This window comes from Sinohyriopsis cumingii, chromosome 5 (assembly GCF_028554795.1).
Source record: "Sinohyriopsis cumingii isolate HCF-2022 chromosome 5, ASM2855479v2, whole genome shotgun sequence".
NCBI lineage: Eukaryota > Metazoa > Mollusca > Bivalvia > Unionida > Unionidae > Sinohyriopsis > Sinohyriopsis cumingii.
This window is the reverse complement of record NC_142965.1, coordinates 142,906,626-142,932,047: the sequence shown is the minus strand read 5'-3', so window position 1 is coordinate 142,932,047 and position 25,422 is coordinate 142,906,626. Positions and strand designations below refer to the sequence as shown.

General features: G+C 34.4%; 1 protein-coding gene across 5 annotated transcripts in view; it reads right to left on the bottom strand.

The window, feature by feature from the left end:
- The window catches only part of LOC149800382 (furin-like protease kpc-1), a 39,443-nt gene extending 14,848 nt beyond the window's left edge, over nt 1-24,595 (bottom strand). For 3 of the 5 annotated variants that reach the window (XM_089960026.1, XM_089960027.1, XM_089960029.1), the window contains exons 1-14: nt 24,209-24,595; nt 21,379-21,510; nt 20,404-20,493; nt 19,619-19,750; nt 19,032-19,093; nt 15,923-16,011; nt 14,919-15,091; nt 14,221-14,427; nt 13,115-13,215; nt 12,235-12,347; nt 9,498-9,615; nt 8,820-9,115; nt 5,992-6,048; nt 2,904-3,023 (exon numbers count right to left, since the gene is read on the bottom strand). In XM_089960026.1, the coding sequence (XP_089816152.1) occupies nt 2,904-3,023; nt 5,992-6,048; nt 8,820-9,115; nt 9,498-9,615; nt 12,235-12,347; nt 13,115-13,215; nt 14,221-14,427; nt 14,919-15,091; nt 15,923-16,011; nt 19,032-19,093; nt 19,619-19,750; nt 20,404-20,493; nt 21,379-21,510; nt 24,209-24,373 (1,855 nt within the window). In that variant the 5' untranslated portion in view covers nt 24,374-24,595. The remainder of the gene's footprint in view (nt 1-2,903; nt 3,024-5,991; nt 6,049-8,819; nt 9,116-9,497; nt 9,616-12,234; nt 12,348-13,114; nt 13,216-14,220; nt 14,428-14,918; nt 15,092-15,922; nt 16,012-19,031; nt 19,094-19,618; nt 19,751-20,403; nt 20,494-21,378; nt 21,511-24,208) is intronic. The other 2 variants (XM_089960028.1, XM_089960030.1) reach the window with 1 other exon arrangement.
- Between the last annotated feature and the right edge of the window lie 827 nt (nt 24,596-25,422).

The following is a 25,422-nucleotide window of genomic DNA, read 5'->3' as shown; positions in this document are numbered from 1 at the left end:
CATGATTTGAAACTGATTTGTTGTATTTAGTCTATAATATTAGTAAACTGAAAATGACTTATTTTGAAATCTTTCTTTGAATATTTTTAGACAAGCATTAGTCTCAACATTATCATACAGTTTATATTTAAAAGAAAATAAACTCTTATTTCTGGCTCGTAACAGAAATCAAGGCCTTCTTTACATTGCATTTCTGACAAATAAGTTATGTTTAACAGCACAACAATTATTGTTGAATACTCTTGGGAAACGAACTGCTAGAAACAGGAGAGACACTTCCAGATTCCAGGAAAGGACATGGACAATACTTCTTGGGCAGCAAATACATACTATTTAACATGCAATCACAATATTACAAATACATAGTCTTGCAACAGTCCAAAATGAGGTACATGTTTTCAATAAAGGTAATCACATTTACCTGAATACTTATAGCGAGCGAAAAGAATGTAATAGTACACAAAATCCAAAACATTAAACTAGACGATTCAAAATCCGGTACAAAAGTAAACATACTTCATATAATGTACAAAAAAGACTTTAACTGATTCGCAGTCGTCTGAGAATGTTGTTTTCCAAAAACGCTTAGCTGTATGAACAGTAAAAGTGCATCCAGACGTTATTCACGTTATGAACGTTGACAACCTGTCTCTCAAAACAGATAGGAAAATTCTGTATCATGTTTATGATCACCCAAAATGTAGAATCTACATTTATAAGTGGCAAAACATTTAGCATTTGCATTCTTACCAATAATATGAAACACAAAAGAGGATTGTGTTATGTATATAAATAAGATGGTAACCCTGAACTAGCAGATGTCATCAGCAAATCAGATTATGTGCAATCTTTACATTGATCCGTTGACAATGTAAAATGTTGGAAATAGTGGTTTGACTTTGTCAGCTATTCCAAGCCATTGACGTGCTAATCGTTGTACTAAAGTTCATTGCTCTGTATGCCGAGGTGTTTACCTTCCTTACATTAGTGTCCTGTATGCCGAGGTGTTTACCTTCCTTACATTAGTGTCCTGTATACGCTTGAGTAGTGAGATATTACTAAGACAGTGATCACTCTCCAAGCCCATGGTTGTCAAATTTCAAGGTGAGAAATACAGTTCCGTCCTCAAAACATTGTGTGGTTTTTGAAACAAGTAAACTACGTTGTGCCAATTGTAGTTTTTCCTCAGCTGAGCAATAGTTTAATAAAATGTAGCAACAGCGAGGATACCATGTAGACTAATCCGTTTTAAAGAGATTTAAATGGTTGAAAAAGGGTTCATTAAAAAGTAAGAAAATATCGATACACTTTCATTTAGAACATACCAAGAAGCTTGTATTTGATCACGCGTGAATCGATAAACTCTCGTTTATATTGCTGCGTTTTCATTAACAGTCCCATTCAATATTTCTTGAATGTATTGTGCACAAAATGTGCTTAGTTTCATCTACCCCCATGAAGTTTGTTTAAAAAGTAAGTATGACAAAATATCTTAGAACAAATACTCTTATTCCAGTTGCCTAGAGACAGAAAACCCTCAATAGAGCATCTTTCAATTGTTGTAGCAGAAGGTAATATCAATGTATATGCACTGTAGGTGCAAGATGACTTGAGATTGATAGAAAACAGTTTATTCTTATCAGTTCTCACCAAAACAGCTTTGTAAACAGTCCTACATTATACAAGTCGACATTGATATGGTATACATGCAAATTCATTATATTGCAGAAATTTAAAAGATTGAAAAAAGCTTCAGAAAATTAGAAATGAAAATGTACACACTGATATTGTCGTGGGTCATACTCTCGTTTAGGTACTTCACAACACAATGACCTTCTCATTTTCCATTTATATATCACCAATTATTGCATACGGAAGTAGATGACGACTTTCAAAAGCATTTGCTCTCTTATATAGTTCGAAATAGGCAAATAATAACTAGGTGAAACTTTAAAGTTATGGAAAATATGTGAATTACTCCTCTCTTACACCTCTGCTGAAATGTACGTGATTATTTTCTTTGCAATTTATAGATTCTTGTTTTGCAGATAAAATAAATAGTAACAAAGGAAACCAAGGTAAATCTGACATTTTTTAATTCTGATTGGAAGGTATATTGACATAATGTGGTTTTGTATGCAAGTCATGTTTATCTTTAGTTTGAGTATATACATCTCTACGATAGACACTCACTTCAAAATCAAGAATTGCTGTGTGAAATTCAATAATAATATTATCACAGTGTGTTTCTTCGCTGAACCATGCTTCTTTCTTACATCAGTTTCAAGAAATTTGCATATAATGGCTGACAATGGTTCTCCAAACTAATATATTCCACATCGTAATCGGAGAAAACTAAACAAGGCATGATCATTGTTTGCCTTAAAGGGGATATTATAGTTCATTAGTGAATTTGATTCACTTGTTAGAGAATCATTATGGGGAAACCAGGTGATCCAAAGCGCTCATATTACGGATCGCTGTGGTCGCATCTCTGTCTTCGCTCTTCCTCCATCACTTATATTGGCCACCAAGTATTATCTATCTTGTATAGAAAAATGGCGTTTAACCCAGTTAGATTAAGTGAATCATTCAATAGCATATTTTGATGGGACAAGAACTATGAACGTTACGGTATTAAATAACCGATAAAATTAGTCACCAAATATAGCAACTACAACAATACATTTTATCGCGAACCAGCAATTTTAGCTGTGAAATGAAACTTTATATACATATATATGTATGTGTGTGTGAATGAATATGTATATGTGTATATATATATATATATATATATATATATATATATATATATATATATATATATATATATATATATATATATATATATATATATATGAATATTTATATGTGTGTGTGTGCATGTGTGTGTGATGCTGTACCTGTCTCGCAATTGTGTCCGCTATACCCAGGGGCGCAGGTGCAGTTAGAAATATCATACTTTGACTTCGAGGTGCAGGTTCCTCCATTCTTGCATGGTAATTCGTCACATGTTGGTATTCCTACAGACAGAAAAGAGATTAGAAACACAAACCGGCAAATAACAAATATAACGTGTGATTCCTGCACTTTTACTAGAACCTAAATTTTAAAGGAGAGGAAATTACATGGCTAAAGATCTTAAATTGCCAAGCCTATATGGGCTTAATCGTTATAATGAATTTCATTTTTAATAATTTTGTTCTTCATTCGCATGATTAAACATGTGCTTGAATCGCAAACAGGTGTCCACACAGATCAAGCAGTTAGTTCATGGTATAATACAAAGCTTCATAATATTACCTGTGCTCGAATTGTGAAGTTAAAGACTAGGAAATATGCGAAAAACTATGACATCATAAAATAAATTAGATTAGACACCATGATCAAGGCGGACAGGAATCCTCAAAGAATATTAACAAATAGACACAAGGTAAATAATGCAGTAAATGAAGGCACATTTCTAACAATACGTTTTAAAATTATTAATAAGTTAGTAATAAAACTGACAAATTGCTTAATAATAAAAAGCAAGTGAAGCTAAAGAGAGTTTGAACATGCCCGTGGGAGATTGGTCTAATGAAACGAAGTTCCCATATGTTTCGTTCGCGCGTTTGCATCCCATCCATTTGATTAAAACCCGAAAGAATCTTAAATACATAAGTTATCGTACTCTGGCGACACTCAGTTATATTAATATAGATGCCAAACTGAGGTTGAGGCTGCTACACAAGGCGTAGAGAGGTGCATTTCCTATTTGAAGTCATGGGTGACATGCAACAAGTTGTACGTTGATGATTGCAACAATGAAGCCATCCTACTCACTACTCAAAGACTTTGTCATTCGCATCCATTACCTCAAATAATGTATCATCAATACCAAGATTAAGTACGAAACCTAGCTGTCACTTTCGACTATTCTCTCTCAGCACACCAACATGTCGTGAACATACGCAAGGCTGCATATCTGGAGCCGAGAGGCATCAGCTCCATTCGCAATTTTCTTTCGGTTAATGTCACTTCAACACTCGTGTGTTCCTTAGCATTTCAAGGCTGGGCTATTTTAATTCACTCCCATCTGGTTCATCTCAGTAGCCAATACAGAAACTTTAAAACGTGAAAAACACGGCTGCTCAGATCATCCTTAGAGTATCAAGAACTGAGATCACCTTCAGCTTGATCTGTGACCTTCACGGTTTACCCTTTCGATCCAGAATCAAACACGAAATCTTTTCACACTTCTGTATCCAATACAATATACATATCTGACCTCGCATATGTGTACACCACACATGCAAATTTATGCTCATAATCAGACACTCGTATTCTCATTTTTCTGCTGTTACATTGAAAGTATGCAAACAGAGTACGTTTGTATACCAGGGACCAGCAACGTCAAATGAATTGCCCAAGATCTTAGACACGAGACAACTATGATCTCATTCAAGCGGGCTCTTACAATTCACCCATTATGCTGTAAGAACAGACCTAACGATTTAATCATTTTTACTTCTTTAATTAATTTGAGCATATATTTTTTTTTCGTAGCCCGTCTCAGTATCTACTTCAGAAACTTCAAAAAGTTAAAAACACAATTAGAATTGGAAAGACTGAGCACACCTCCCCACTGCTCTGTAATCTCCACGTTGTACTCATTCTATCCGCAATTTGGTTGACTGGTTCTATTTAACTATAACAATCGTTTTTCACCCATGTGCGCTCCCCATCTGACAGCTAACTAGCCTCTTCCAACACTCGTAATTTCATTGTTCCCACTGCAAATGCGAAATCTTGCGGAAAGCGTACCACGGTCCAGCTTCAAGGAACGATTTGCCCATAGATTGTAGACAGAAGGACACTATCATCTCATTTAATGATGTTCTTAAAACTCGCCTAGATCGACTACAAAACAAACTTTAAATGCTTGCTTACTTAATTATCGATCACGTTTCTTGTTTTGCAATATGTAAGTGTTGGTTTTGTAGTCGTCCATTTTTGTGTGCTATATACTATTGTAAAGAGCTTACAGTTTATACAGATTAAATGCTGTACTACGTCCACCTTTTCATTATTATTAGTAGTAGTATTATCATTATTGTTGTTGTTGTTATTGGTGGTGTTGTAGTTGTTATAACTTTTAGAAGCTTTTTGGTGTGCCAAAAGTACTTTTATTTCATAATACAAAATGAAGTCACTACTAATGGAACTCTGAAAATACCTGTACATCCATCTTGACTAAATACGCTTCAACAATGGACTCGTATACTTTGTTTAGCTGTCACATTTACCTATTGGTTGACAGGTTGACAGATATAGTATTTTTAAATGTTCATTTAATTAAAATAGTCAAATCATATTTCTCTTTTTCTTTCAATTGATGGCACGTTAAACAAATGCTAAACCAACACCTGTATGTCAGTTAGCTTTATACATTATAATACTGAAACAACATGTTCCCTTTTTCGATGACTTTCTACGTATTTGAAGAAACGAACATCTGAAGAAAGGAACAGGCGACACCATGATTACACTCCATGGATTTCGTAAGGGTTTGACGTATTGACCTTGTCATCTGTACTAAAAAAACAGTTTCAATTTGCAGTGAGGAACAAATAGCAAGCTTTGACGCAATACTAAAATCATATTACTGACTTGCACAAAGAAACAATTAATCGTTAAATGTCACAAATTCGTAGAACATAAATTTCTAGGTCTCAGATATTTAGGGTAATTAATTTTATATGAAAATGTGATAGCAAAAGTTGCTTCATGTTTGCTGTGCAAATGTACCTGCAATATTTTATCATAACTAAAAATCGAAAGTACTGTGGATTTAAATCTCAACTTTTGTTATAGTGATACAACTTTGATGGCTCAAGATGTAAATATTAAACAGATATACATATATAATTTGATGGTTCCAGACTGTTGAATAGTAAAAAATACTTCAGTTATATGAAGGACAATGCAAACATTCAAAATATTTCTTACCTGAAAGTGGATCCGTTGATGTGCCATATAGTGTCAGTTGCCACGAGGTTAAGTTCCCTGTGAAAAGTATTTGGTCCTATAGTACAGCTTGTATTGGTACTACCCAAACCCCGATAGCTTCTAACACTTTCATAAATGCCACTTTAAGAGATGTCCGGTTCGATAAGCCGCCCAAGACGAACGCTCCGTGACCCTCTCAACCACAAAATGGCAAAAACAATAGGACACAAAATCATTCAACGCGTAAGCGCATTCAACACATGCCTGCGAAGCACCTATACTGGACGCTGGCTTTGCGCTAGATGGTTTGGGAGCCTTTGCTCCAGTCGCCCGTAGAGATCGCAAAGCCCACCAGATGCAGATGAAACCATCCACGACTTAGACACGTACGGAATGGCTGCAACTGCAAGGAGATCAACATAAAATACGGAGTTATTTAAATTCAATCTGTACAGACATGTCGCACATTTTTAGCTAAATACGTTCCAGTCGATATCAACATGAATTCGATTCAGTCTGTACAAATGTATCCAAAAGCTTGAGCTAAATACGCCCCATTCGATACCAACATGTCTTAAGTTATACTGTATCACAGGGGAACCGACTTAAAATGTGGCACACTGGATTGTCAATGACAAAGTGATGTCCGGCAGGTGGCTTGACGATGCGGGGGCAGATGTATGTGTTCCATGCGAGCCGTACGACCGCTCTGAGTAAACGTGTTCCATCTTCTACCAAGATACAGTGCCTGAACGAGAGTATCCTACGCACTTGCTAAAATATCTGCAAAACAATTGGTGGAAGCTGCTCAATCATATCCTTCAGTTGTTGGCAAGCTAAGACAATTGTGTTTTTAAAGGCTTGTTGCATAGGGACTTACAGCAATGTCTGCACATTGTACGCTACAATAGGAAGCTTTTTTGAGTATTTCATGCACCAGGCAGAAAAAGATGTTCGCCGCACCGTCTACGCCGACAAAACAATGCAATCAAATGTAATTTTGTTCAATCTTTTGGATAGGAGCATAAATGGCAGCCACATACAAACGGTATAAGCAAAACTCAAAACAGCGTGGTTTGGGAGATTTTTATGCAGCCTCTGAATAGTCTACGCTGCTCATAAAAGAGTTTATCACTGCATTGTTTCCGACAGACAAAGAAATCAACCTTTACTTTCGCCTAGTAAAAATGGGCAGTTTCGCTTCGATGGAACGATGCGCTAAGATTTAATTACTTAAGAACACTAAAAGCAAAGTTATCTGCCTACATTTGCAAGTGGAGTCTGCTGCTAGCCCATATCGTATTATTACAATATATCGAAACGATTGTCACTGATAACAAACGAGACCAAAATCTACCCTAACAAACAGCTTTGAATTGTAAAACGCGTATAAATAATCTCCTTCCTTGAACACCGTCTCAGCGATATCTTACAAAGAGAGATTTTGTATCGTGTCTTAGTAATCAGCTCTCCCTTATTTCGCACCAAAGGCAATTTACATGATAAGCAGCATTGTGGGCTGCAAGAACAGATTAACAACGTTTTGTGCGGAAATGTAATAGCCTTAAACACTATTCCTCTATTCATTTTCTTGCGACCGGTTCCTTTTGTTTAGCTGAGAAAGAAGCAGGACGATGATATTCCATTTCATTAGAAAATAATGACCGCAGTATTAATTTTGTGTATAAGCCATCATATGCATAAATATGTTACATACTGAAGTCTACAAAGGCGCACGTCAATTACACCACTAGCAGATGTGAAACAAAGATCGTGTTGCACTTGTTGCAACCAGAAACGACACATTTACAAATATAATTCGGTATCAAACCCAACAATTACGCCGCATGAAACAAATGTATGTTTGCACTACTAGTATGACACAGGGACGACAAAAAGAAATTATTAGTTGGCTTTTGCTGTTAATTATTAAACAGTTTGACTTGTTTAGGTGAACGTTTTTTTACAGACCCGATGATCTATTTAAAGCTTCTGATCAGTATTTCCTGCTTGCACCTTCCTTTCCAATTGCAGCCCTGTCTGTTGATTAAGGTTGCAGTTTTGCGTTTCATGATTTCCATGGCACCTTCAAAATCTCCAAATCAGAATGCACGCCAGCTCTATCATGTTCCCAATTGTTTGAGACGACCGTTTTGCTGCTGCAGATCTCACAAAACATATCCAGCGCACAGTGTACGTCTAAACCACATATGTTTGAAAATACAATCATAACCCAAAAGGTCCCCGGGTGGTATGTGCATTTTATAAACGAATATGACCTTTGACTTATAAGAAGTTTGGGAAGAAGATGGTCTTTAGGAGATACGTATATTTGCTAAATACAAAGAGACCAATTTTTTAGTTTTAGGAAGGGCACGGCTACCAAAGTCGGTGTAATGATTTTAATCAATAATACAAAATGTTGCATTATTGTTGCCAGTATTATCACTTTACAAACGCTGCATTGTTTCTATACAAGCAATTCATGATAGCTATTATTGTTGTGTATTGTGCAGTTATATTGTCACGAATCACATTTGTTTGCTTAGGTAATGTGGTTAGTTTGAAGTCAAAAAGCAGAGATTTCAGTTGTGTACTTTGCAACTTATACCATCTTTGGCTATCAACAGTGAAATCTATAATACTGATCCAGAACAAGGATTTACGCTTGTCTGTCGCATATGCGATGCAAACGCGAGATGTTTTTACTTTGGCAACATAAATTCGTTTTTATGCCTCCTATGTCCTAACTTACATTCACTATTATAAATGATCTGAAAGGCTGAATTATTTCCAAATTTAATATATTAAAGAAAAGAATTTATTACCGGTCTGATTCATGGGAATGGTAATGGCAAGTGTCCAGTTTCCGGTGGGATTCTCTCCCCAGAATTGAACTGACATGAATGTCCACTGCTGTTGTCCACTGAACCCTTTGTCGTAACTCCTTTGGGTCATCAGCTTACAATGTGTTCCCGCTGGGGAGACCAGTTCTAGCTCCACGTATGCACGTTCACTACTTTGGAAAATGGTATGCACCTGGACGTGTTCTAAATAATTGATTGGGCACGTTCTTTCTACCAAAATGGATCCAGACTTTGTTGTTGATGTTGAATTAAGGACCCTAGTTTTAAGAAAAATCCATAACAAATATAACTTATTTTGACAAAGTCTTTTGTATTTGAAATATATTTTAATGTAATTGTTTTGATCATTTTGAATTAATTACTTTGGTGGATAATTGTCCCTTAGAAGAGTACCGTTTCTCTGCAACATCGGAAGAGAGAGAGAGAGAGAGAGAGAGAGAGAGAGAGGAATGGAATTTTGCATTGAGTTATTGCTTAAAGTTTGATTAATAAACATTCTAAAAACAAAATTGACCTGCTGGATTTCTCTACTTCGCTGATTTTGGTGTTAATTCCTTGCTCATCTGGTACTTTTTAAAGCGTAATAGATAAAACTAAACATATGTATACAGAATAAAACAACAAGCATTGCTGACCCACCAGTATGGCGTGCTGCTGCTGCTACTGAAAATTTCTTGAGGTGGTACGGTCTTCCATGTTTTCGAGTATCTGACCATTGCTTCTGCGTCCATCAGGCCGAAACCGAACATTTGTCCAACTGATAATGTCAAAACCAAAATGAATTATTAAAATAATGTTTGTTAGTTTGTTATATATATATATATATATATATATATATATATATATATATATATATATATATATATATATATATGTGTGTGTGTGTGTGTGTGTGTGTGTGTGTGTGTGTGTGTTTGTGTGTTTACACATTAAGCACATTTAAAGTATGTCTAAAAACGAATGAAGAATGAATCGTTGGGAATTTTTTTCTGAAATTACGAGTGTACAGGGAACAAGCACTCCATGGAATAGGAATGTAATACCGAATGTTTATGTTCTTTTCAAATTATGTAGCTGTTTTACAGAAACGTTAGATTTAGATATTATGTAGATGCGATTTATGCAAAGATCTGCATTGCAGAGGACTTTCCTTACTACAACTTGCATGACAGAAATTTAACTAAAGCACTTGCATTAATAAATACGGTTATGTTATGTGTATTTGGGGACCATAGCTGCCAGTTATTAAAATCAATTAATTGTGGTCATAAAATGCTACAATCCGGATTTATAGTTTTATCAATATAAAGTTGCATGACGAATGTGTTTGAAACCCAAGATAAATTGTAAATGTCGTTGTATAGATGGATTTGAGGACTATAAATCACCATAATTCCTCTAAAGTATGTCCTGAAACGCTGGACATCAAGGTAATTAAAGGACGTATACGTATGATCCAATTGCCAGAGTTAGCTGGGAACAAAAGTATTTGAAATATTATGACCACTCGTGTACCGTATCCCCGGCTGACAAGAAGGAAATATTTTGTAAAATTATTTTGTCACACCCAAGCAGAGAACATAAGTCTGTAAATGAATGTTGTATAATTTCGTACGTCACATTGATTAATTAAATACTTCATACAGTTAAAGCGCATGACAGTTTTGTTGTTCGTGGTGGTGGAGGGGAATTTACATTCATTTCAAAACCAGTTGTTCAATTAGAACGGAGTATTCACAATTCTTAACATACAGTTATAATTCCGTCGCAGATAAGCATCGGCTTACGGTAATGGTTCTGACATCAATGTCGTAACAATATCCAAACTCAATACTTATGCATATCTCTCACGATCAAACCAATCAGTACTGTGTTACCTTCAAAACAAGCGAGAGTGGGATGACCTGCTACGAGGAAAACGCTGATTCTGATTTTCATTACATCAGCATCCCACTTCAAGAATGTGCTTTGCCTTCTCCAGACAAATTAAAATTATCACAGGATCCATATCAGATGGAAAATTAGCCCCTCATCACACGCACAGTTTACAAACAGCAACCACCATATATCTCTCATTTTCTTTCAAACGGAACTGCTTTTTGCTGGAGACGTTCAACTTCGAATTTGATTGAAATATTTGCACTAATGTGTAGTAAACGAAATTCATAACGACCGGCAATTAATGGGTATGACTTAAAAGTCCAAACACAGGACGACGGACAATTAATGGGCATAACTCATATTAACGACAATGTGCAATGCTAAATATGCAAAACAGGAGAAGCCTTCTGAACATAAATTCTCACGTTAAAACGATGGTTGAAATACGACATTTCTTGGTTCAAATGTATGCTTCTGAAAGCGATGTCAATTGCAAACAATGATGAATGGTATAAACTAGTTCAATCAAACAATGATCGTCGAATCCATGACGTAATGGCAAATATTGGGCGAATCAATTATCTGGTTGAATGGTAGCATTTATCTTAAAGTCTATTTTTAGCTTTCCATTATCCAAATGTACAAATTAATTGAATATCTTCAAATTTGATATATTGTTTGTCATTTTGAAAATGTTAGCTTTAGTACATTGAAAAGCAGAAAAACACCAATTTGTTCGAAATGATATAATAGCAAAATATGACGTCAATGCGGTATTAACTCTTTCCTCTTACTAAATAATGACAAAATAAACTGGTTCTTTCAGTTGTAATTAAATAATACATGTCTTGTGAAAGATGATAATCAATTACACGAAACTACTAACAGAGCTTAAGAACTCTTCGGTATCTACGACATGTCGTAAAACGGCTGCGCAGGCTCGATAAGGGAAAACTGAGTCATACTGAGTATATTCACTAACCAAATTTAACATCAGTTTCAACCTGTACAAGGTCGATGATTTTTTTTATAACACGCTCGTTAAGTAGTTATTTTCCGAGCTTTTGTATATAATGATATGAACATGGGGACTGAATTTCTACGAACAGTGTCAAACGGAAATGAAATATGATATAAATATTTTAGCATGATTTCGGATTGCTTAAATGCTAAGCTATGCAAGAGTTTTACTGTTTGTATTCCTATTCCGTAAGTTTCTCCGGCATTCCAGCAGGTTGTGTCCACAAATTTTACACAATCTTTGAATCTGTACCTCTATGTTTACAACTAATGTTAGATTATTAATCAAGGATTTTAGAAGTCTCTATCTCACAATATATGTTTTCTTGTTTGCTTATTTTGTTTCAGTTGTGTGTGCTATGGGAGGGGTTGATTAGTATTGATAATTGTTCTAATTCATTCCTGGCTTTGTCTTATTTTTTAAACTAATCTAAAATTATTGGTATTCATGTATTAATATGGAAACGAGTCATACCATAGTTTCCGGCTCCGTTCAATGTAAAACCGTACCCTTCAGCCTCCGTCAGGTTTTGATACTTTGCTGTTTTTACTATCAAGTGTTGAATATCTCTCCATGTTAGGTTTGGACTGAAACCATATATTTTGTAAGGAAATTAGATGTGTTTCTAAAGCTCTTATATTTTGTGAATTAGATGAAATGTTAGTTTGAATAGGTATATAATCAGTTAATACATATATTCCGGATTAATATAATGTAATGGCAATAAGATATACGTGTTAGATTGTCGTCCCATTTGTTTGATGAATAGGTTTTCTGCACCTAAATCAATTTCCAGAAACCTATATTCATATGACTAATTACACATGTTTGTTAACAACCTATTATTGGCGTACCACTTTGCTATTAAATCGAGTATGTGCACAATCTCTGTCAGTTACGCTATTATCAATCAATATTTGTTTCTAGGTACGTATGTATGTGTGAGTATGGATTTACATACTTGTTTGTTAATTTATGTGGTTTGGCATTATAATATTCTGTAATATTGTATTAATGTATGTGCCTTGTATAGTATGGTGAAAGCTTTATCGTGTTGCCATTTGACAAAACGATAAGCTAAAGTTGATTATAGTGAAAGTTGTTTTAAATTGTTAAGTAAAGATATAAAAAATATGAGTACCCTGGGAAGCAATGAACGTGCGACGTAGATATACACTATATTAAATGGTCCTGTAAGGTTGCTTGCATTGCACACATTTAAAGCTAAATTGCGTCAGGAAAAAGACATATATAAATCCGTAATTAAAGCATGTTTGAATATAACTTCAAGTATTAAGTGTAATGTTAAACTGATAAAATCATTTGCAATTCAGTTCCAAAATTGTTAACTTACTTGGCTTGTAGGGCTAGAGCCACTATTCCTGCAGCCTGTGGAGCCGAGAAGGAACTTCCCTCTATACCTCCATTGCACAAATCTGCATTGGATGTCGTGAACTGTGCAGAAATTAAGGGACACTTTAATTATAATAACCGACAAAATATAAATATACCCTACGGTAACGGAGCATTTTCCGAACATTTTGACTTAACTACCGCATCGTAAAGTGAAACAATCATCTGAGAGAAACTTTGAATGTTTGCTTGGGGGAAAAACCTGAAGAATTTAGATCTACAAAACAAGTTAAATAAAGAACATAATATGTACAGGAAAAATGTATTGATGTAGTTTTCTACATGAGATATATCGCATCTCTGCCAGCTTCCATGTTTTAAATATTCAGCACGATACTACAAATATTTTAGGACAAATCTATTGTATAAACCCAAAACAAATGCTGACACGTGTAAGCAAGATATTGGATAAAAATAACCCATTGATCCATGATAGGACAACATACCAAATAGGGGCGAAACAGAGATAACAGAGGACTGAATAAAATATACTGGCCCAGATCCTATTAACGATATTGTTACCGTAACATCGGCGAGTACTGTGATTTAAATACATAATCGCTATGGCGTGAAGACGTGAGTACTTGTTCACTCCTATGCATTGGTAAAGTGTTGTGAGAAAAATGTTTTGACATGGATTAAATCTTGTCAGTTCTGGTTAAGGTTCATAAACAAACTTTATATTACTTGTCATAAGGACAGTGTGTTGAATAGTAGGAACTAGTACCAATTACTACCAATTACTACCAATTACTATAATGCAATGTATGTACTACTAGCAGTGACAATTAGTCACAATATATCATTTAGGCCGTATTCATTTCAAATCATATGGATAAATGTGTTGGGCAAAAAATAAAACGTACCATATAAGAACCTCGATATAAGCAGAGCCAACCGTACATTAATGAAGTATCTTAAAATTCTTAAATAGAAGCATCGCTGTAAAGTTTTCATATAATGTCAGACAACGTCTAACGGTTGCTAATGATATTAATGATTGGAAGTTGTTTATGATATTTTAATTGACAATTTGACCATGCATACCATACTTTTCTGATTTTTATCTCCACTGTAAGTGACGGCCAAGGCTGGCGGACAAACTTCGGTGTACCACGCGGGTTGACCTTTAGCATTAACACTTGATATGGTCACTGTATATATACTGTTGGCGTAACCATCTGCATTACAGTTGTCTGTGGTCCCGCCATTGCCAGCCGCCCATACGTAAATAACACCTTTTCCTCCTCGGCCCTTTTGATTGGATACAATATGAAAAGAAGGCATGAACATCGGCAACAATGCAGCTGGCACGAAGTAAACATGTTGTTTCACCCTAATGCAGTTTTTCATGACGAAGCAGCAGACAGCACCAGCAGAAGATGTTATATATTTGTGGGAGTGACCTTATTTATTTCTAATAGCCTTCTTTTATAGAAACGATCTGACAGAAGTAAATCAAATGTTTTAGACTATTAGTTTTACAAAATATGTAAAATATACTCATGAAAATTTTAAATTAAAAACACAAATCGATAAGTATCGATAATCTCTTCCTCCTCCATTACATTGATCGATACACGTTCATAATCAGAATGTCTCACACGTGTTTCCTTTGACATATATATTAATAATACATTAAGGTTTTCGGTTAGGTTTGGAGAAACCAGAAGTTCATATCACACTTTGAATGTGCAAAGGTCGTTAAATTAGAGTACTACGAGAATATATGGTGTTCAACATACGTAAGTTACACCTAGCTTAAAGGCTGCCACAGTTAAATCCCCAGGCGCAAAGTACCCGTATGATTCTGGCGGGCCCCAGCTGTTGGAAGAGATATCAGTGATGTTGTATCCGTGAGCTATCGCCTGCCCTTCAGTAATGTCGGTTGTGTAACTGTTGCTGATAAGACGAATGCCTGAAAGATTTGAATCACAGTCAAACCCTTCTCAATATGCAAATTATCAGAACTATGTTCCATCGGTCAAGTCTATGTATAATATTTGCAGACATGCAGTAAAACTATAAACTGCATAGAGGAAAGCAATTTCTTATAATAAGTTTTCGATATTGTTTCGAAACGTTCGTTAAGAACACAACTTTTTTGCACCAGCTGTTAAACCTAGTGATCAATTCTTCACTGCTCGTTTATTTCACAACATGCAGACTGTATTGTATGCTAGAGTCATCTCCAGCCGGTTTTTCAATAAACATGATACGGTCTTAGCAAAGCCTTGAATCTATCCGTCCAGCTGGAATAATACAGATTACAAAACTATTGATACAAAACTCACAATCCAATAGTGAGGAAAGTAAAATGTCTTAATTATCTGTGATAAGTGCACGTACATTACATTCAAGCTTTCCAACTGCATTGCATGCCATATTTGACAAATTTAAGAGACAGCAAAAGCTTCGGCATTAATTGCCAAACTCAAAATACCATAAGCCAGAAAATATATTCCACCATTTTAATTTTGCATTTCTTTCCCAGATAATGTTTGATCAATAATATAATTTGCGCCAAATATAATACGAATTTATCGATAGATGTTGATACACATTTTAATGCGTATATGTGTTTTCTTGTCACCATTTTTCTTTCATTTTAACGTGCTGTTCAGATTCATCTAAAATAATAATATTCGTTCTGAATAACACATTATTCGTGTGATATATCCAGACACTAATATTAAACAGCTTATTTGAAGTTAGTCATTCACGTGTGGTTTGTGGTGAATAATAATACCTATAAGGGTTGAGCTGTATGCCACGCCCACAATGCAGTTGCCATTGTCTCTTTCCGCTGCAATAAACCCTGCAACATTCGTCCCGTGCCTTAATAATAATAATAATAATAATAATAATAATAATAATAACAATAATAATAAATATCATAGTATTAAATATCCTTGATTGGAATGGCTTTGATTCACACCTGCAATGCTGAACAATGTGGACTGACGACCCTTTGCTAGCGATGATGATGATCATGATGACGATAATGATGATGATGATGATTGAAACTAATACAACAGTCATGCATGGAAATAGTATGTTATCATATAGTAAAATGATGATGCGATGAGTCCACTCAAGTAGAAAATATTACAACTTATATCAATATTAACTATTTCTATTTCAAAGTAGTCTTGAACATGATTGAATTATATGTGCATTGCCTTGTTTGCACTTTACATGACTATAAGCAATTTATGATCGAATTGAAATAGTATATTAGGATTTAGATAGTTAAGCAATAACAACTAACTTTTGGACTCTTCAGATAAATTTAAAGAAAACAAATTGAGAAAGAAAATAAGAGTTCAAAACAGTGTGTATGTTACTAAGGCATAAAAGCAATAAACTAAATAATTTCAGAAGAGTCCATGTTTATATTATAAATGTAGTCTTATTGTATAGCACATAAATATATAAGACTACTTTTGCGCAGGATCCTTTACATTATGTCGACTTTGGTCACTTCCAGACAACATATGGCCATCAACGCAGCTATCATTTACTATGGCATTTTATCGACTCCACATATCCATCCTAATTGTAATGTCTTTCTCTTTGTCTAAATTTCTTGATATGTGCATGTAATATGAAATCCATTTTTTTAACTGCGGCCGGAAAATTCTGGTATTGTTTAATTATATCCTAAATTGTGTTTCCTTTTTAAAGAGTAGGTAAGCAACGTCAACAGACTGGTCTGGATAATTCACTTTTTGAAAGTTTTAAAATCGATTTGACGTATGTGTTTCTGCCTCTGTATTCAATTCACCTAATGTTCCTAACAAATATTTAGTGCACATTATGCACAAAACATGTAGATCAGCATTGTATAGATTATTTAGTAACTCTCCAGTTGTGATGAATATTCATTAGTTTACTTTTACTTGTCTTATCCGTTCGGATGGGATAGAATTGTCAAGGAACTGTGTACAATAAGGAACTATTGCTTTTTATGTAAATATAGGACTAGTCCGGTCAGAAGCTTGGTTCTTACGCATACAGTATTGTCCATTATGTAAAAGTCAGTTCTATTAAACTAATCCTGAGGCGCACCGTTTTGGTAACTCATGCAAGTGACCTATGTTAGCCCTTGTGACCAATCACCAACATTCTTCGAGGTGAATGCCTGAGGGCAGTGCTTTCATATCGAGCAATAACTAAATATGGGTCGATTATTTCACTACAAGTAGATAGCGTTACGGCTTGCCAACATGTTGTTTCCTTCATATCAGGACATTGTCTCCTTGATGTCATTTTGCATCCATTAGTATAATCATACTACCTATTAGCTGAATTTAGTATTTCGTTTTGATAGATGATTTGGTACCTTTCCCTACTTTTAAAAAAGACAAGCATCAATTGGAGCCATATTTTATCCTAATCAGTAATTAGGTATAAATTAAGACAAAACTGTATAATAAATGGTGGGAATGGCTTAATTGTGCTATAATCATGTCAAATTAGTGTCGCAGATATATTTTATTTCCGGACTTTGGTATAATGTAGTCCTTTACATTTACTTTAACATAAAAACAACATTAGCGTTTAAATTAAGTCTTGCATGTGTACACTAACAATTGTACTAACACTAAAATGCGCAAAATATTATGAACAATATATTGTGGTTTGAGAGATATTTCAAGTAACTCAGGGGCGTTTGACTGAGAAAAAATGCATACGTAATCCAAACGTGATGGCTAAAAGCATGATGGGTTGATAGGTTGCAGTTTTATTTATATGTATTTGTTTTCGTCTCTTTGAAAGACAGTGTCTGTTTGGGTTTGTTCAGCAGACATGAGGAAATGTCTTGTTTTGGCTACTTCTTTGTTATCGCATTTCGTAAAATGAAATATGTTACTTACTTGGTGATGTTGACATGACAGTTTCGTTAAGCTCACGATTCTAGGATGTTATGTTTACTTTCATACAGCTTTACCCAACTAATTGAGATTCTAATGGAGACAGCTAAACATGTGTTACTTCAACAAGTATCAGGATACATACACATCAATATTCAAGAGATTTGGACAGTCAACAGAAGTTGACGTACTTCTCCAACGACACTGGCTGATTTCTTTGAAATATACGTCATATATATATATATATATATATATATATATATATATATATATATATATATATATATATATATATATATATATATATATCAGAACCGTGTATACAATGTACTGGTGTTCAGTGTGTGAGAGTCTCGTTAATTTGCATGAAAAAATGTATGCGTAATTGCTTTTCTACAATTCTACGTCAACATTCGTTATGCAACAACGCACATATACACGTGCACACGAACAAACACACGTTATCAATTTCGAATGATTCTGATAATTTAGTTTATCCACATTAAATTAGAAAGAAAAAAATAGGTTAAAGAGAAATACGAACTGTTTCGTATTCATTGACTAATAATTTTTGTTTGGTTACAGACCGGACCGAGGGTGCTTGCAATTTATAATGGGAGCACAGTCCATGCCATACATTACGAAATGCAGTTATATCCAGTCAAATGATTTGTTTAAGTATTTAGCCATTGAAAAGAGTTTTCAGCATGTTTAATAATTATAACGTACAAATGCTACATGCAATGAAAATAAATGTGTGTAGTAAGAATAGAGAAGAACTATCGAGAATTTAAATTAAAAACTATGCTTAAGGCTGGTCTTTACGATACGTAAGGAAAGCAACATCGATCAGACAGCAAAGTATATATTTAAACGTTTCTTAAATTCCAAGATTTACCAAGCGTACTTAAGCAAGAGCAATACTGCATTAAATATTTGCCCGCCATTTTGAATCTTCATCTGTAAAAGAGTATTACTCACCCAAAGTTAAACGGCGAATTAGGATCTGAATCATTATCTACAAAGTCGTAATGGCCATCGAACTGTAAAAAAATGGCGCATGATTAGAATTCGCATATCATCAATCGCCATGTTGATAAACTACTCACTAGTTCTGAAACAAGATCTTCAATGTACTCTTATATAATACGGAAAAAAGGGAATGAAATATCATAACATTCAATTTTGTTTATTGGCATATCGATTAATAGTATACCATATTATGTAACAAAACGCCGTAATACATTTAATATGGTTCATACCGTTCAACACAGAACCGTATTATTTATCATTTAGTTCCTACAATAAGCTTCATTTTACTGTAAATTTACATTAGTGTAAAGGAAACTCAATTCAATAAATCTCATATCAGCATACAGACAATCATACACACTGTACTGCGAAGCAAAATTCAGTTTATCTGCTTCCAAGAATGATGTTCAAGCATGGGCTAATTTAAAATTAGGTAAATGTCTATATTACAAGATTATATATATTATCCAGATCTGAGGACGACGTGAGAGATATTATAGTTAAGTTTTCTAGTTAAGTTGATGAGGAAGACTTGCCTTAACATTTGCGTCCAGATCGCTGTGGTCCGTTTGCAGTCCCTCGTCTACGACAGACACAATAATTCCACTTCCGTTATAACCACTTTGCCAGGCTTCCACGATCTTCATGGTCGGAGACACGTCCCCATTCTAAATAATAATAATAATAATAATAATAATAATAATAATAATAATAATGTTAATAATAATAATGATAATAATAATGAGAAGAATAAGAATAAGAATAATACTACGTAGCAATATTCTTATTCGTCTTCACGTACTTGTTATTATCAATAATATTACTCTGAAGTTTGGTTAATATTGTTGCTGGTGTATTCTACAAACACGTAACACAAATCTTCATTATCAGATGGACTAATCGCAAATTCACTACAAGGATGTATAATGAACATTACCTTTGGTACATTTGGTTTAAAATCTGCATTGCAAATTTTGATCCCAAATCAGTTTTAAATAATATTTGTACGTGTCACGATTATTCGGAAGAGGTCATATTTAATAACTGTGGCATAAACAAAGAATGATTATCAATCTGGCCTTTTTCAGCACAGATTATGACTTAAGAAAAATGTTTTACGTAAGCTCAAACAAATAATTTTCTCAATATTTGTTCATGTGGGTTTTTTTTTTCTTTTTTGATTCTTTGACAACATTGACAAACATCATATTGTTTTGCGTCTCAACCATAATAACACATATCAATGGACCTATTTTCTTGACCTTATAATGTCTTTCTTAACCGGATGTATATTACAATTGGTAGAATGATATAAACTTACAATCTGCCACATGTTAGACCACTGTGTGTCATTGGTACGGAATGATCTCACGTGTCTCTCTAGCAGCTCTACTTTATTGGAGTGAAAAACCTGACGTCAAAGAATATGCGTGTATATTACATGTCTTTTCAACAGTTAAATATTAGTATTATGGAAAGTGAAACAAACAACGGGATATAATCCTCTTAAATGTAATTCTACTGGCTCAAGGTTGCTACCAGGGACAATCTGACATAAACAGAAAGATAACATTACATTCGTGAGTAAACGTTTCTGGTCAGTAATCCTTTTACTTGTTTACTTGTTGTAAGAGGGGTATTACGGAATATAATTAAGGAATGCAAAGTAAATAATTATAATGAATTCCTGTGAGAGCGTCTGTATGGAATGCCGCTATCTAACACGATATTAGATACGTTATCATATTTCTTTGTTGCGAAGTAAGAGACAGGCAGTGTTAACGCTGATTCGCTATATGATTGTCATCTTTCACAATCAATGTCATGTCGTATAACATTCAGTAATGTAATAAATAAAATCAATAATGTAATAAAGCAAACATATAATCGCCTCAAAGTAACAATATTAAATATCGTTAAACCTTTATTATTAATTTATTAAGTTAATTACACTTATTTACAACAAGCACAGTGTACACCTTCTATGGTAATTGCGGTTTTGTGTTTGTTATGTTTTCGTTTTTGGTGTCATCGTTTGTGACTTTGTTATCTTGAACAAGGAATCTTTCGATTTCCAATGACCTTTGTACTTTAATTTGTAAGGATAATCTCATGTAAATTAGTTTAAGACACCCATGCCACAAAAAATATGTTGTCATAAATCCTAACAAGAAAACGTCCGTCTGTGTTAATGTTATTTACGTTTTGAGACGTTGGTATCAAAATTGACCATAATAATAATAATAATAATAATAATAATAAAATAATAATAACAAAGTAGCATATATAAACCCACATCGCGCCTCTTTCTGAAGGTTTGAACGTCCTCTGTGATCTCTTCCTCGACTGAATGCAAACTCTTTGAGTGGAGTCCGGTCGTTTTTCTCTTTGACCTTGCTACAAGGAGAGACTTTTCAGGTAGGAAGAACTGAAAGAATATGTTAGTATTATATATACAGCAACGATAGAAAAACATTTTTCATAGCAAAAGGTACAAACTGGTGCTGGCTTGTAGACGTTGCATTAGAAGTGTGTACTATTCTGTTTAAAAAAATATGAAAACGTGCACGCAGATTTTAGCTTGGGCAGAACGTACTAAGTGGAAACAAGTATGTCGTGTCTGGGTGCATTTTGCATCGGTTGGTTGACATCGGTTGCACAGGATTTGTGTGGTCAAACAAAACCACCGTGGTAAAATACCTACCGATATAGGGTGTATCTATACAATCAAATCTCATCAAGCGGTGATCGTTGAAAGGTATTTTGCCTTCGATGTGCATAATATTGATTTCATCCGTAAGAGGATGTCTGTTGAAAACACGTTTTTAACTAGCTACAAATGACAAGGGTCGATTAAATGGTTGATACGAAATAAGATGGATGGAACACCCTTCACTATTGAAAGTGGTGCTCAATCTACATAACAATTTACTCGATAGTTGGTAATCCTATTTTGTTAACCACTGGGGTTAAGCTACTTTGCAGAGCATATCTATGAGCGCCATTATCAAGGATTAGTGTCCTATATAAACTCGATTCGCCTAGCAACATTGCATATATATATATATATATATATATATATATATATATATATATATATATATATATATATATATATATATATATATATATATAGACAATGTCCAACTAAACCATTGATATGTCACTCACGTTATAAGTATGCTATGCCAACTTAAATCCCTTTTATGTTTGTTTACTAGCTAAGGTAAAAGGATCCGTGGTTAATACTATTTATCCATACCAATTTGTGAGCCTAGATAAGGAAGTTGTTTTCTTTAATCTGCAATAAAGAATTTTATGATTTTTCCATGACTGACGTTAGCTGTTTAAAGAATTTAAATGAAGAACATAATATATCATAAAGTAAGCGCTCGCGTGCTTTCTAACAGTAGCCTATTCATAATAAAGTTTTCTTTGATGCCATATTTTTATTGTTTTCACGTGAATCATCATGATTACATAACAACCAAGCAAACAATACCCATTCAAACCGTACGTTGCATACGTACGTTGGTTTTATTTTTGATACATTTTACACGAACTTCAAGATGGCGGGGGGTTTATAATTTACATATCCTAACGTTTGCAATTATCACTTGAAGCCAGTCTTATTTTGTTTAAGGTGGACAGGGCTGGTCACTTTCAGTTTTAAAGACCAAGGAAAGTGCGAATCGAAAGATCAGTATATCTAAACAAGCAACATGACGACTACATCCGTCACTGCGACCTTCATAATCCTGTCAATCAGCGCCAATGATTTATATTAATCTCATGTTATCTATTTCAGTGCAATTTTGGGTATGCATTTTCAATGCTTTAAATTAATTAGACAGTATCTATTCACTAAAAGTAAGGTATATATTTCCAATTATTGAAATTAATAGGACGATAATTATTGCAATTAACTTAGGATATAATTTTCCATTAGCTGTATATATTCATCTACTACGCATACAAACATAAGAGTTCGTTTTCCTTCAACTGTTCATCAACTTACTTTATTATACACAGAAATAGAGTGATTATATCAGAACTATTTCATATGCGTGTAACATGTTACGATTTTGATAAGAACTGCGACTAGAAATTGAAAAAGGCATCTCATACCAAATACATCTTTAGATTATTTTCTCATTCACATATTGCTCATTGATCTTAAAATTCTATAAACTCTTCAAAAAGATTTGACGAATTATTTGAAGATAAAAGTAATTATCATTTGGCATAAAATATTATTTCAGTAACGCTTCAAGCTAATTAAAACAGAATGCATGTTTTCAGATAACGAAGGTTGGTCATATTACATACGAAAGATACAAAGTGCGTACGTTGCAAAAGATGAAACTTTAGACGGCATGATACGGATCATTTGAAGCTTAATAATTGTCCTGTATTTGTATTGGTTTATCCAAAAAATGAGTAGAATATTTGCTTTCAATGTTTATTCGAGTGTCATCCGTACCATCTCCTACCATCCTGCTAATTATGAATATTGTAGAGGGATAGTTAAATGACGAAGGGAGATAAAAATGGAGTTACAATTATGTGTGTGTGTGTGTGTGTGTGTGTGTGTGTGTGTGTGTCAGCTTATATAGCTAGTAAAGAATGCAAAAATACATTTAATGACAATTATTAAGAAATTGACGGAACATGTCTACTATGGTACCACATCTGGCAATCGGTAGGTATGTCAGTATATCTCACTCCGTCTGGCTTTTGTCAGAACAATAAATTCATGTAAGGTTGTTTATATACGTCCATGAGAGAAATCAAACTCCTTAAAGGGCCACAGATCCATGGGTAAATTTATGAGATTCTTTCAAGTTGTGTGTTGATTTACGTTTCGTATGTGGAGATTGTCATTCTCATCTTCGTCTCTTCATAGTTATCGCCACTCTATTTTTTTCTCACTCTTTCTTTCTCTCTTTATCTCTCTTTCGCTTTGGGTTTTTCAGTCCGTCTTGGTCTCTATTAACGGTTTTTCATTTCCCCCCAATAACAATACCTCTTAACACCCTATGTTTTATAAGATTAATGAGAGATAAAGAAACGGATGGAAGTATTATAGTTTCATTTATGAAAATAAGAAAGCGTATGAGTCCTACCGACTGTTCCTCCACCTCATAATATTTTTCTCTCAGCTCCTGAAAGACATCATCCTTCGCCTTCTCCTCGACCACCACGTATATGTCAAACTTTTGGGCTCCGCAGGTAAGGTGGCGCTGTCCAATGCAACTTAGTATCCACAGAAGAAACACCTGTGTGAACATGAGAATCGATGCTGGTCAGTATAAGATCAGCTCCATACATCCAGCAACATATATGGCATGTTCATAATCAGTCTCAGAATCTATGTTGTTAACTTAGTTTCCCCACTTTGAAATATACTGTTCGAAACATGAATGTAATCAAGTCACATTTATACCTGCATGACGTAATGTATTAAACAACCCATTTCCACTCCCAGAAGTTGAACATGTTACAAATACATTTTAGGTCAAGCCCACTGATAGCGCTGAACTGTACTGATCGATACCAGTTTAGACCTGAAACAGTTAATATTTCATTTCGTTGTTTCTGCGCTATTGTTCTGAGACCTCAAGTAGACTTTGAACATACACACACGCACACACATACACACGCACGCACACACACACACACACACACACACACACACACACACATATATATATATATATATTGACAGAGAGAGAGCGATAGATGGGGTGGGTGGGAATATGTACAGATGCATGCATGTCTATATTGACAAATAAACAGTTTGATGGTCCTTAATGATTGCACATTTCCTTGTAGACACTACGATAATCTATGTGTAAAAATTAGAATTTTCGGAAATTTCATTACCCGATTGTTATATTTCTTTTAATATGTGTGCACAAAACTAACACGTTTGTTCTTATTCTGAGTGTACATTTACCCAGAACTTATAAATTTGACAAAATGTGTTATCAAAAGCATCACTGAATATTCAACTCATGTACATGAAACTGTGCAGGCTTTTAATTGCTATTGCCATATATTTATTTAATGATCGAGGCATCCGTTTCACGTTTTGAAAATCCCGTTCTGTTCTTCTTCAAACTTCGTTTCTTACCGAGCAGATGGAAATGACCTTACTTGTTACATCTTCGGTATCATGCAAGTCGTTAGAAGGGTAGTTCGTACCAATGTGAACTGTGATCCAAGGCTAAATATTTCTTCAGTAAATAGGAAATATCCCTGTTCATTATACCACTTTATCAATTTTTTCCAGAAATAATCAGGGAGTACTTTATGTTTTTAGTGCATTTTTGCTTTT